Below are 13007 nucleotides of genomic sequence, written 5' to 3'. Positions count from 1 at the left end.
TATCGTCATCATCTTCATCATTCTGTTGGCTTGTTGTTTTTAGTTGCCTGCCGCCTGGCGAAACAACAAAAGAACGTGCCCCAAATGCCCAGTCCACTGCCAATAGACAAGACCAGAGAGCGGAGAGTGGTCAACGGGGAGCGTGGAGCGTCCAATGTGAGGTACATTTGCTGTTTGCCACGGCTGCGGCTACAAAAAATGATTGCTGGCCATTTACAAGTGTTAAATGTGCATAAAACTTGGCCAACAACGGTCTCTGTGGTCTTTGGTTTGCTTCCCTCGCGCCTCGCGCTTCTTATTATAAATGCGACTCATTTGGCCAGTGGGGGCGATCGAACATTTGAGACAAATGACTGCACGATGCGTTCCAGTTTAACAAATAACTCATGCCCACAAACTAACTATCTCAAGTCAGCTCTTTTAAGCGCATGTGCTTTAGCAAATTGCCAAGTGTATTTACAATAGCTGGAGACGATGTCAACGTTTTAAGAAAACTTCTGGAAAGGCAATGCATGGATCGTGTCTTAGCTGTAGGTCGATCTGCATATGGGTTTAAATAGCTTGTGCCAAAGTTAATTGCTGAAGTCCAAATACTCTTCATGTGCAGCCTCGACTTTCAGCATTTCTTCGAAAATATTTCTTTTTATTTGCTTGATGCTAAGAGAATGCAACATAATTGTGGCTTGCACGACTTTGTTTCAACAACGCAGCATTTCTATTAAGCAATTTCGGTCATCCTAAAAGTATGCAACAGAAAAGTTTTCCACCAAGGAATTTTCCGCATTTCTACTTGCTGCTCATTTATGTTTGCCTGGTATTTAAACTGCTGACTCTGCAGTTTTATGCTTTGAATGGCCAACGTCATCTACTGCACTTTCACATCATTGACAACGACAACATGAACCTCAAGGAATTCATCGATTATGGTGCATACTTTTAGGATCGATGAAAATTATTTTAACACCCTTTTATTTGCTTCATCCTAAAAGTATGCACTACAAATGTGATTTGCCCAGAAGCGCAATTCTATTAAGCAATTCGAGTCATCCTAAAAGTATGCAACACAAAAGTTGACTTTAGACATATTTACTTACTGCTGATTTATGTTCGCCGGGTATTTCACCGGCTTACTCGACAGTTTCTTGCAAGCCGCGGCGGTTTCTAATGACGAACGTCATCTTCTGCACTTCCACATCATTGACAACAACAACACCAACCTCATTAAATTCAATGATTGTGGTGCATACTTTTAAGATCTGCGAAATAACTATTTTAACTATTTTCAGCATAACTTTTTTATTTCGTTGCGCATTCTATTAACTAATAATTTTCTATGATCACAAAAACAAACGACAATAGACATTTAAAAAATTAAGGTAAATATTATTGTTAATTGACCGAATATTTGATTAATAAAGGAATATTCACACGTGCAAAGAGAAAACAAAAGTACAATATTTTTATTTTATAGTCGACTATTGTATTATTGAATCTCCATAAGCCAATCTCAATTGGTTTACCTGGTTTCATTATATTATATGTGAAAAGATGTGCTTTTCCCCATTCCAAATAAATCATTAAACATAATTATCTGCCCACAAGTTTCAACAATTTAAATAGCTAGAGTTGACTAAATTGAAACAGCTCATGAAAAAATGCAAATCAATGCATTGCTATAAGTTCAAAGTCTTTATGAAACGATAAACTTCGATAAGTGTGTTATCGATAGATGACAGCCAAGACAGCCCTAAGCTTGGCCAAGCTCAAGCAGCTGATTCAAATGGTTAGCCAAGACAACAAGACCGGTTTTCGCTCACTTGAATGGTCCGTTGTTGTGATTATGGTGGAATGAAAGAATGCCACAAGAGAAAGCATTCTGGCCGCTTGCTCTGACTTGACTTGGCTTAACTGTCTAACTGGATTCATCTCTGTCGCTGTTGACGTGTGCAACAGTTAAAATGTAAAAGACTTTAACTAAGCCAATTCTCATTTATTTACTTATTTAACACAAAAATATGGCTGCCAGTGTGGTTAAATGTACGCGAAAAACAAAGGAATTGCCCAAGACCGAGAGTACGCAGTCGAATGAGGGCAATTGGTAAGCATGCGCATAAACAAAAGACTGCAACGAAGCAACAAACTTGCTTCAAAATCATTTTTCTTCAACTTTTCATCAATTTTTTTCTCAGGCGCTGGTGGCTTTTGCTTGGCACTGTGCTGCTGATCACATTTGCAACACGCTTCTATAAGGTAACTGAACCGGATCACATTTGGTAAGTGTTCGATTTATTTGCTGTCAATTCTGTGGATGTCATTGACGTGATGCCTCATTTTCCAGCTGGGATGAAACGCATTTTGGCAAAATGGGCAGTTGGTACATCAACCGTACGTTCTTCTTTGATGTACATCCACCACTGGGCAAGGTTTGTAGCTCCAACTCCAACTATCGACTTCTCATTCTATTCTGTCTCTGTGCTTTCTCCATCTCTCTCTCTCTCGTTTGCAGATGCTGATTGGTTTGTCTGGCTATCTGACAGGCTACAATGGCACCTTTCCGTTCGAGAAACCCGGCGACAAGTACAACGAAACACGTTACCAGGGCATGCGATACGTAAGCTGCATTCTAAACTCGTTCTGCAGTTGTTTCTCAGCTAATCTCTTGATTCATTTCCAGTTCTGCACAACGCTGGGCGCACTCATTATGCCCATGGGCTTTGACACCGTCTACGATCTGACGCACTCCCATGAGGCGGCTTTGCTGTCGGCGGCCTACCTCATCTTTGGTAAGTGGCTAAGCCGAAGGCTTCCACAAGCACTTGAGCTCATCTATCGGACGTTCATGTATGCGAGAATATCTCTAAGCCACAGTTTCTTTCATTTATTCATATTTTGCTTTTCTTTATTGATTCCCTTTATGCAACCCTATCAATAACATATATTTCTCAACTTTTCTTAAAAGACGCTTACATAATTAGTATGTCACATCTTTTTCAACTAATATTCAATACCTTTCTGGCTGATTATAAAAGATGGTATTCATTCTAGTTAAGTCTCTTTTCCTTAAGGAAACTTTAAGATAAAGTTGCTTAAAATCCAAATTCGATCTCATTTATTTCCTTGATGTAATCATTATTTTTCATTTTTTTTCTATCTATTCTCTCTCTCTCTCTCTCTCTCTCTCTCTCTTTATTTTTATCTTTTTGTACTTAAAAGAATCACTCTAATTTCTTTCTTTCTACATCAAGCTAAGCTCTAAGAAAGGAGTGCTTAAATTCGCTTTATCCATCTAATTTATTACTTAGAAATACTCCCCCAAAAGGGGCTTTTACAACTTTATTTAGTTCCTTGAAGATTCATTCTTTTTCATGACCTTTTACTAACTTATTTATTTATGCCTTTCTTCCTAGACGTGGGTCTGCTTACACTCAATCAATACATATTGCTGGATCCCATACTCTTGTTCTTCATGATGGCCTCCGTTTGGGGCATGGTGAAGATATCCAAGTGCACCGCAGCCGGTGGCTCCTACACGTTTCGCTGGTGGTGCTGGCTCTCGCTGACTGGCACCATGCTCTCATGCACCATCAGTGTGAAGTTTGTGGGTCTCTTTGTGGTGCTGCTGGTGGGTTTGCATACGGCCAGCGAACTCTGGCTAATCTTGGGTGATCTGGCCAAGCCCGTTCTGGAGACGATCAAACAGATTGCCTGTCGTGCCATCACGCTGATCGTGTGGCCCATTATGCTCTATACGCTGTTCTTTTACATTCATCTGCAAGTGCTGAATCGCAGTGGCAATGGCGATGGCTTCTATAGTTCGGCGTTTCAATCGCGTCTCATTGGCAACTCGCTGTACAATGCAAGCATGCCCCGGCATGTGGCTTATGGCGCTCTGGTGACCATCAAGAATCACAAAACCGGCGGCGGCTATTTGCACTCGCATGCTCATCTCTATCCCAAAGAGAGTGGCGCCCGTCAGCAGCAGGTAAATCGATATTGTATTTCGACTTAATCAATTCGCTTTCAACTGCTATTTCTTCGATCAGATCACCACGTATACGCACAAGGATGACAACAATCTGTGGCTGATTAAACCGTATAACAAACAGTCGGTGCCCGGTGGCAAATTGAAGTTGCTGCGTAATGGCGATCTGTTGCGTCTGGAGCATGTGGTGACCAAACGCAATCTGCACTCTCACAACGAAGCGGCGCCAATGACTAAGAAGCATATGCAAGTCACGGGCTACGGCGAGGTAAAGATACTTATCAATAAAGAAAACATTTTTTTTTTTTCACTTTTTAATTCTCTTTCGCTGTCACTCTTAGGCGGGTGTCGGCGATGCCAACGATATTTGGCGCGTGCTTGTTGTGGGCGGCCGTACAAACCAAAGTATACACACGGTGACTTCACGCTTGATGTTCGTGCACTATCTGCAGAACTGTGCGCTCACGTCCAGCGGCAAGCAGCTGCCCAAGTGGGGCTTTGAGCAGCAGGAGGTCTCCTGTAATCACAACGTACGCGACAAGTTCGCCCAATGGAATGTCGAGGACAATCAGCACAAGCAGCGTAAGACATTATTATTTATTTTTATTATTTTAATAACACATTCATACTTTGATTACATAATTTCCACGGAGTAGATTTAATAACCATACAAATTCCTCAACAAATGTTGAAAAAAATCTTTGAAATATGTAAAGAAAAATGAGAGCGATATCTTTTAATACAATTTGCACTTAACGGCCACTCTGTAATTAATACTATCATTAACTTTGCGGCATATTTTCGTCGGTTGACATATATAAAGTACTTAATAATGTGCTTAAAATACACTAAATTATGTTAGACTTTATTAACTGTTATTTGCACTTAACAGCCACTCTGTTCTTAATAGTAAAATTTAATTTGTATCTATTTTCTTTGCTTAACTATCACACAAAAGCTTAAGAATATGCAGAAAATACGTTTCACTTAATGTTGTTTGCACTTAACGGCCACACTGTACTTAATATCAATATTCACTTCTAAACATAATTTCTTCTCATAACGGTCTCTCAAAAACGAAAAACCTTACATAATGCTTAGAATACTTGTGCATAAATAGATGTGATTTATTTCACTTCATATCAATTGCACTTAGCGGCCACCCCATATTACTCTTCAGTATATTTTCCTTACTTAACAGACCCACAAAGAAACTAATATTACTTTTGCATGGGAACACAGAAATCGTGTTGCCTTACTTAACATATATTTTATTTAAGGCTGCTAAACGAGTATCACAAATATTACTAATTAACTAATTAAATATTTTATTTATATAATAAGAGATTAAATTCCTACTAGCAACAAATTTGAATATAAAATTTAACTGATTCTCTCTTTTCCTCAGTACCCAGCGTCAGTTTTAGCGTTTATGCACCTGGCTTCTTTTCACGCTTTCTGGAATCACACGCTGTCATGCTGCAGGGCAACGCGGGCTTAAAGCCCAAGGAGGGCGAAGTCACCAGCCAGCCTTGGCAGTGGCCCATCAACTATCGCGTAAGTGAAACGCACTTTCAGTCGAATGCTAAGAGGACTTAACAACTTTCTTCAATTTTATGCAGGGTCAATACTTCTCAGGCAGCAGCTATCGCATCTATTTGCTGGGCAATCCCATCATCTGGTGGAGCAATCTTGTATTTCTGGCGCTCTTCGTTGCCGTCTTTCTCTACAATGCCATCGTGCAACAGCGTCGTGCCGGCCAAGCGGCTGTCAATCAACAACCAATTGCCGAAGATCAACCTGCCATCGGTGACATCTGCAGCTGTTGTCCAGCGAGTAGCAGCGAGTCAACTCAGCTCGTTGAGACGTCGAGTGCTTCGAGTGGCGAATCACAGCTGGAGGCGTCGATGTCACTGCAGGCAGCTGCTTGGCTCTTTGTTGGATGGCTGCTGCACTATTTGCCCTTCTGGGCGATGGGTCGAGTGCTCTACTTTCATCACTACTTTCCGGCCTTGATATTCAATTCGCTGTTGACGGGTGAGTGCAGTTGTACAGGGTATCTTCAAGTCGAAGATGCTTTGAATTGCCAAAGTTGTTCTAATCAGATAGTTGAACCACTTGTGAAACACTTAGAAATTTCTTTGGTATGCTGTAAGAAAGCGTAATGTGGATTAAAAATATATATGTATATAAATTTATTTCCTGATAACAATGGTTGTCAACTTAATAGGCTGCAAACTACCTGCAAATCTATTGTTAGCCACTTAAATACTATTTGAACATAAACTACACGCCAACAAGTCGAAGCCAACTACTTGACCTTCAATCCAACTTGGATTTTATGACTTCTGATTTAACTTTCTTTCAACAAAGATTTTGAATTTTATAATTAGTTTGCTAGTTTAGATTTTAGTTTGTATGTTGATGCTAACACATTATCAGTTCATTATTTCAGTTCAAATTGAATTGGGTTTTAGAATTTTTGATTTCACTTTCTTTTAACTTAATTGTTGAATTTAATAATTAGTTTCTTAGTTTTAGATTTGCTTTTTAATTAACCACATTATCTATTTATAAATTTCCCTTCAACTTGGATTCGATTTAACTTCATTTTAACTTAAATATTGAATTTAATAATTATTTTGGTATTTTAGAATATATTTTGTATGTGGATTTTAACACATTATCTATTAATTAGTTTGCTTCAACAAGGATTTGATTTTATATTTTTTATTGTAACTTTGTTTTGAGTTCTCGAGTTCAAGAGTTAGTTTGCTAATTTTAGATTTGTTTTGTTTGTTGATCTCAACACATTTTCTTTTTGCTTGCAGGCATTATGTTCAACTATATAATACGCTCGCTGCCCAAATGGATGCAGCATGCGCTGCTCGGTACGCTGCTCTCGGTGGTTGCCTACAGCTTTGTGCTCTTCTCCCCGCTGGCCTATGGCATGACTGGTCCCCATGCCAACGAGCCCAACTCGACGATGCACAAGCTCAAATGGATGTCCACTTGGGAGTTCTAAAGCAACACACAAAATAACATTTCGATTTGTTGTTTTTGCATAGAAATAAGCATTTTATAAGTATATATAAAAAGTAGACAAATGCGCTTAAATTAAATACACAGAAAACAAAAAAACACACCGAAATTAATAGTGGGTATTAAAAGGAACTTAGGTGTAGGATGACGAAAAAAAAGAGCAATCAGCAGAAGTTGCGCCAAGTGCTAGTTATAAATATAAATTAAGCATCCGCCATGGCAGCCCAACCAAAAACCAACCAACCAATCGATCAGTCGATCGATCGATTAATCAAAGATGCCCAGCTCATCGAATCGTCGCAGGGCATAACGCAGGGTATCCGTAGTGCGGGGATTTGAGGAGAACATCAATTGTACCTTCTTCTTAGCGAAATCAGAGTCGGTTAAAGCCTCAATGCTAATGTCATACGAGTCCTCCTTCTTCATGGTGACCATGGGCAGAAAGGCGTACGATGAGAAGAAACCGTATAGCTCACGGGAACGTATCTCATGCTGTATATCCTCAAAGCTGGGCACAAACTCCGAATGCATGCGCTCCAAGCTGTCGCGCAGCGAATCATAATAGGTCTGGATGAGGAACTCTCGTCGATGGATCAGCACATCGAGCTGCACGCTGCTGTTGAGAAAGAAATTGATGTCACAGCCGGGACTGCCAAAGAAACTGTTCTGAAAGTCCACCTAAGAGGGAAGGCAAATAAAATATTTCATTTATAAATAAAATTGATAAAAGTTCTAGACAAATTCGTGTGTGTGCACTTACAAAGATGGCATCGATGGGCTTCGTGGGCAGCTCGTCGTGGTATTTGTACATGAAATTGTTGACCCACAGATCGCCGTGATTGAGCACTGTGATTTCACCGGGTATGGGACGGCCGGTCATAACCAGATTCTCCTTGATGTTATCGCAATGGCGATGCAATTTCGCCGCCAGCTGCTCATAGCCCGACCACTTGCCCACCACATTGGCGAGCGTATTCAGCTGCAGTGTCATGAAGTTGATGAATCTCTCATTGGTGCGTATGTAGTTCTCATCCAGCATGCCTGTGGTAAAATGCTCTCGCACACTGGGTTCCTATAAACGAAATACACATATGTACATAGTATGTCATACTACATCTTTCGCATTGAGCAAAGTCGAACTCACCTTCTCGGCCAGCAGCATGGAGCTGGCATGGAATTTTCCCAGTTTCTGCAAGATGACCACGCAGTGCTCCTCGTTCAGCCCGTTCTGGCGACTAGCCAACTTGTAGCCATACTGTGTGAGATCATCGAAGACAATCGTCTGTATGGGCTCGCGAGTTGTGTAGAAGCATTTAGCGCCAAACTTCGATCCGTCACCGATCAGCACCTCCAGTTTGCCCAGCACATCGAAATAGAAGATCTTTTCGCGCAAATACACGGCCAACTCTTCGAGGAATTGTGTCGCCGGCGTAATGGCAATGCTCTTCACAATCAATGCCAACTCCTCGTCCAGCTGACGTTTACTGCTCCTGTAGAGAGCTTTGGCGCGATAGATTTTGCTGCAATAGTTTTCACCGCCACCGCCGCTTGATTCGGCAAAGATGATCTTCTTGATGTCGACGCGCATGTCGCGCAGTCCATCCTCGAGGGCGGCCTTGAAGAAGTCCTCGTTGAGATACTTTGGCGGTTGGTTAATGCGTTTCTCGCTCTCCAGCTTCATGCTGATCCTGTGTGTGTGTGCTGCAAATGTCCTGTCTGTGTGTTGTCTGTGCTGAGTATCCGCTAAAGGACTGTGTACTGGACCGTGTCGCTTGGAAAACTGTGGCCACGCCAGGCGACTCCCCTAAATATAGTCTGTCATTTTGGCTTATCAAAGCCCGACAGAGACACTCGTGTCGAGTTCGACATCGCGATCCGATACGGGCTAAGTCTAATGCACATGATATCGCCCTATAGTCTGTGTATATACATACACATATAAATATATATATATATATTCTATATATTCTACATGCATATAGAGATTTGTATGTACAACGTTGTACACATATAAGCACCACTTAAAAAGTATGTGCACTCAACTGAACTGAACGCTATAATCATAATATTTGCTAATTAATCTATTTAATAAACCGTCGAGTGGTCGCAACGCCACGCCACGCCACACACACACACATACACATACACACGCACACACACGCACACATAGAAGACAGGGACACACGGCACAGGCATCGAACAAGTGGGTACAAGTCTCCCCGTAACACGATCTGCGATTTGCAATCGAAGCTAAGCACGTATTCGTGTGCCAAGCCATGCCCTGGAACGAAGCAAGTGATAAACGTTTTAGACATTTGCACCAACAGACAGACGAATAGAAGTCCACGGGATGCGAAGCTGATAATGATTTGCCCAATTCACATGATACCGTTGCTATTGTAGAAGAACTAACCGGAACTCTGAGAGGTGAAGGCACTTGCACATTGATCCCGATTAGAATCTGAATATATTATGAAGATTAAAAATATAGATATAGACATGTATATATTATATATTTATATATATAGATAGATAGATATTTATTTAAAGAGATAGACATAGATATAAATATAGATATAGATATAGATATAGATATAGATATAGATATAGATATAGATATAGATATAGATATAGATATAGATATAGATATAGATATAGATATAGATATAGATATAGATATAGATATAGATATAGATATAGATATAGATATAGATATAGATATAGATATAGATATAGATATAGATATAGATATAGATATAGATATAGATATAGATATAGATATAGATATAGATATAGATATAGATATAGATATAGATATAGATATAGATATAGATATAGATATAGATATAGATATAGATATAGATATAGATATAGATATAGATATAGATATAGATATAGATATAGATATAGATATAGATATAGATATAGATATAGATATAGATATAGATATAGATATAGATATAGATATAGATATAGATATAGATATAGATATAGATATAGATATAGATATAGATATAGATATAGATATAGATATAGATATAGATATAGATATAGATATAGATATAGATATAGATATAGATATAGATATAGATATAGATATAGATATAGATATAGATATAGATATAGATATAGATATAGATATAGATATAGATATAGATATAGATATAGATATAGATATAGATATAGATATAGATATAGATATAGATATAGATATAGATATAGATATAGATATAGATATAGATATAGATATAGATATAGATATAGATATAGATATAGATATAGATATAGATATAGATATAGATATAGATATAGATATAGATATAGATATAGATATAGATATAGATATAGATATAGATATAGATATAGATATAGATATAGATATAGATATAGATATAGATATAGATATAGATTTTCTTTTTGTCCTCTCCCAATAATATATAATCGATATAGTGAGTGGAATGGATTAAGTCTATCACGAGTGGCGGCGCCTTACGTAACTTATCAGTTAAGGGGCTTAACAACTTTGGGGATTACCTTGAACCACACCTGCCCGATAAATTGCAGTTCCGCTCTGCATAGTTACAATCAAAATTGCACTTCTTATCTAATCCGGAGCGAAGTCTGAGGGCTGAAATGAAATCATTCTCATATTACAGCGTAATTAGCGAATAATTTGGAAACAAAGTAGAGGCATTGAGATAGTCCAGTTAACAGGTGTTCAATATCTGCATAGTATATAGAAAAGCTATAGATATGTTTTGCTTAATTTCCGTTGAATTTGTTTATGCTGTCATTGAATGTACACATCGACCACGTTTTAACGTATCTGGCATTGCATTGAGGACTGCAGAGATAACCTAAGACGACCATGTGCTTGCCTGGCGTCGCAATGTTTGAGATTGTGGCATCAACTTGATGACCTTGTCCTTTTGCGCGTTTTGTTTCTTTTCTGATTTTTCGGGTGCAATAAACATATAGAATCTATATCTATGTATGTACGTATATAGAAGTGGGAATAATGCAATTACAGCAATTGCTTTGTTTTCATTTCGTTTTTAATGACTTAATGAATATATGTTATTTGAAGAATCAGAGTAAATAAACATAAACAAATTCAGGGAGAGGAGTGGCGTGGAAATTACGTCATCTGTGTCCAAAGTGCAATGGGAAACAAGTTCGTGCCACAATGTTGATCAGATATGTTTTGCGACGACTTCGAAGCACTTCGATTTTCAGTTCTTAGTCGAGCAGTAGTTGCTTTTCACTTTCAAGCCACTAAAACTACGTGTTCCAACAAAGGCAACAACTATACGCCACACACACACACACACACACATACTCGCAGAGACAACGTCAGAGAGACAGCAACAGAGCCAGAGACATCAGTGTTGGCGCTACCTCAAGTCAACGATCGGTGATCAATGATCTGTGTGATCTCTGATCTAAGCTGTCAGCCGTGAAACAGTCTTGTCGAGTCTGGCTGCTGTCTAGTTTTTGTGTTAAACTAGTACTACAACTTTACTGTTAAATGTATTATGGGAACAGAGACATTTATTTGGGTGATAAGCGAGCTCATCTGGAGCTCGTCTACTCGTCTATGCGTAGTACCTATTTATAAGACAGCCATGACGTACGGATACGGCGCAGTAAACTACAAGTCCGACTGACTGCCTGACTCTGACCTTGACTACCACGAGGTGCGAACAGAGGCTCATTCGCGTTGTCTTCTACGCGATGCTGATAACGAGTATCATCATATATTATGTATATTTATATAATTGTATATGTGCAACGGTCACTCAGGTGACGCTACAGCTCGGCGCGTGGTCCTCAACAACGCATATATATATATATATATATATGTATGTACATATCAAAATCGTATGCAAAACGTGCATTTTCAGATTGCACACAAAGGAACTCGGCAATAAAAATGCATTATTGTTATCTGCCTGCTAAGCTGATTTGCTTTGTGAATGAAAAAGATTCCATGAAGGATCTGTTCTACAAATTTATAGTGATTGGGATTGAATATGTCGTCAATATTATGTTGAATATATTCGCATCCATACTTTCATACTTTAAATTGACTAACGAAGTATTAAAATAAGTTCAACTAAATATTAAGGAATTATCTTTTGCAATACATCAGCTAACTACTAGATTAGGTATTCAATTAAGAAATATTCCCAATGAAGTATTAAAAAAAAAAAATGTAGAACTAAATATAAAGAAATTATCTTTTTAAATAGATCAGCTAACTATTAAAAGTAGATTAGACATTCATTGAAATCTAAGTGTGACTGCCTATAATGATTGAGATATAGAGAGAGATAGAGAGAGTTAAGATCGTAATGTGGAACAATATATGAATTTCAATGTGCAATTAATGCTGACAACAAATCAAAGTTCAAGAGCTGTGTTCTGGGTGTGTTCTCAAGTTGAAGACAAAGATAAAGATCTCAGGTCATTTGAGTTGTCATAGCCCGCATTAGACTTACATATAGTACACGTTGATAGACAGATGTTTATTTATACATAAATAAGACACTAGAGAGTCTTCGACGTAATAATATAATAGTAGTACTTTATACATATCTATCAGCCTTCGGGGCACTTGAGAGCTGCACTGGTTGGCGTTGAAGTTGTCTCGGTTTGTCTTGGCATAAATGCCAATGCAGAAAAGAGGGCAAACATTGTGACAACAATGCGCACCAACTGATCGAGTTGATCGAAGCTAATTGAATTTGGAGAGCTTCCAGTGTGTGGAAGTGTGCTTGCGCCTGCTCACTTCATAGATTAAATCGATTAAAACTGTTTTTTGTATTCAATTGTATTGACTTAATCGAATGCCAATGACTAACTGCGTCTTCTAGCAATTTCGAAACGAATTCGAACTGTGTCAAAACTCAAGTAGCATCGCCATATTTACTTTTCAAATCGCATCGCATCGCATATAGTATACATACATATACTGTATGTC

At 38.6% G+C, this 13007-nt stretch overlaps 2 protein-coding genes and 1 long non-coding RNA gene across 3 annotated transcripts; 1 reads left to right on the top strand and 2 right to left on the bottom strand.

The window, feature by feature from the left end:
• Positions 1–1839: 1839 nt before the first annotated feature.
• LOC132796143 (protein O-mannosyl-transferase 2) lies at positions 1840–7123 on the top strand. Its single transcript, XM_060807205.1, has 11 exons — positions 1840–2098; positions 2190–2273; positions 2339–2423; positions 2507–2611; positions 2675–2783; positions 3408–3982; positions 4044–4250; positions 4324–4564; positions 5391–5539; positions 5605–6019; positions 6814–7123. The coding sequence occupies exons 1-11, from the start codon at positions 2016–2018 to the stop codon at positions 7005–7007; spliced, it is 2247 nt and encodes a 748-aa protein (XP_060663188.1). The 5' UTR covers positions 1840–2015; the 3' UTR covers positions 7008–7123.
• LOC132796144 (uncharacterized) lies at positions 7111–8816 on the bottom strand. The gene is made up of 3 exons (XM_060807206.1): positions 8169–8816; positions 7785–8096; positions 7111–7702 (listed from the first exon to the last, which is right to left on the bottom strand). The coding sequence occupies exons 1-3, from the start codon at positions 8703–8705 to the stop codon at positions 7292–7294; spliced, it is 1260 nt and encodes a 419-aa protein (XP_060663189.1). The 5' UTR covers positions 8706–8816; the 3' UTR covers positions 7111–7291.
• A 176-nt stretch (positions 8817–8992) lies between these two features.
• On the bottom strand, positions 8993–12873 carry LOC132796145 (uncharacterized). Its single transcript, XR_009633507.1, has 3 exons — positions 12526–12873; positions 10559–10652; positions 8993–9485 (listed from the first exon to the last, which is right to left on the bottom strand). It is a non-coding gene; the product is annotated as an uncharacterized LOC132796145 (long non-coding RNA).
• Positions 12874–13007: the final 134 nt, after the last annotated feature.

Source organism: Drosophila nasuta, chromosome X, assembly GCF_023558535.2.
Source record: "Drosophila nasuta strain 15112-1781.00 chromosome X, ASM2355853v1, whole genome shotgun sequence".
Taxonomy (NCBI): domain Eukaryota; kingdom Metazoa; phylum Arthropoda; class Insecta; order Diptera; family Drosophilidae; genus Drosophila; species Drosophila nasuta.
The sequence above is the reverse complement of the archived record's forward strand: the minus strand, read 5'-3'. Positions and strand labels throughout refer to the sequence as shown.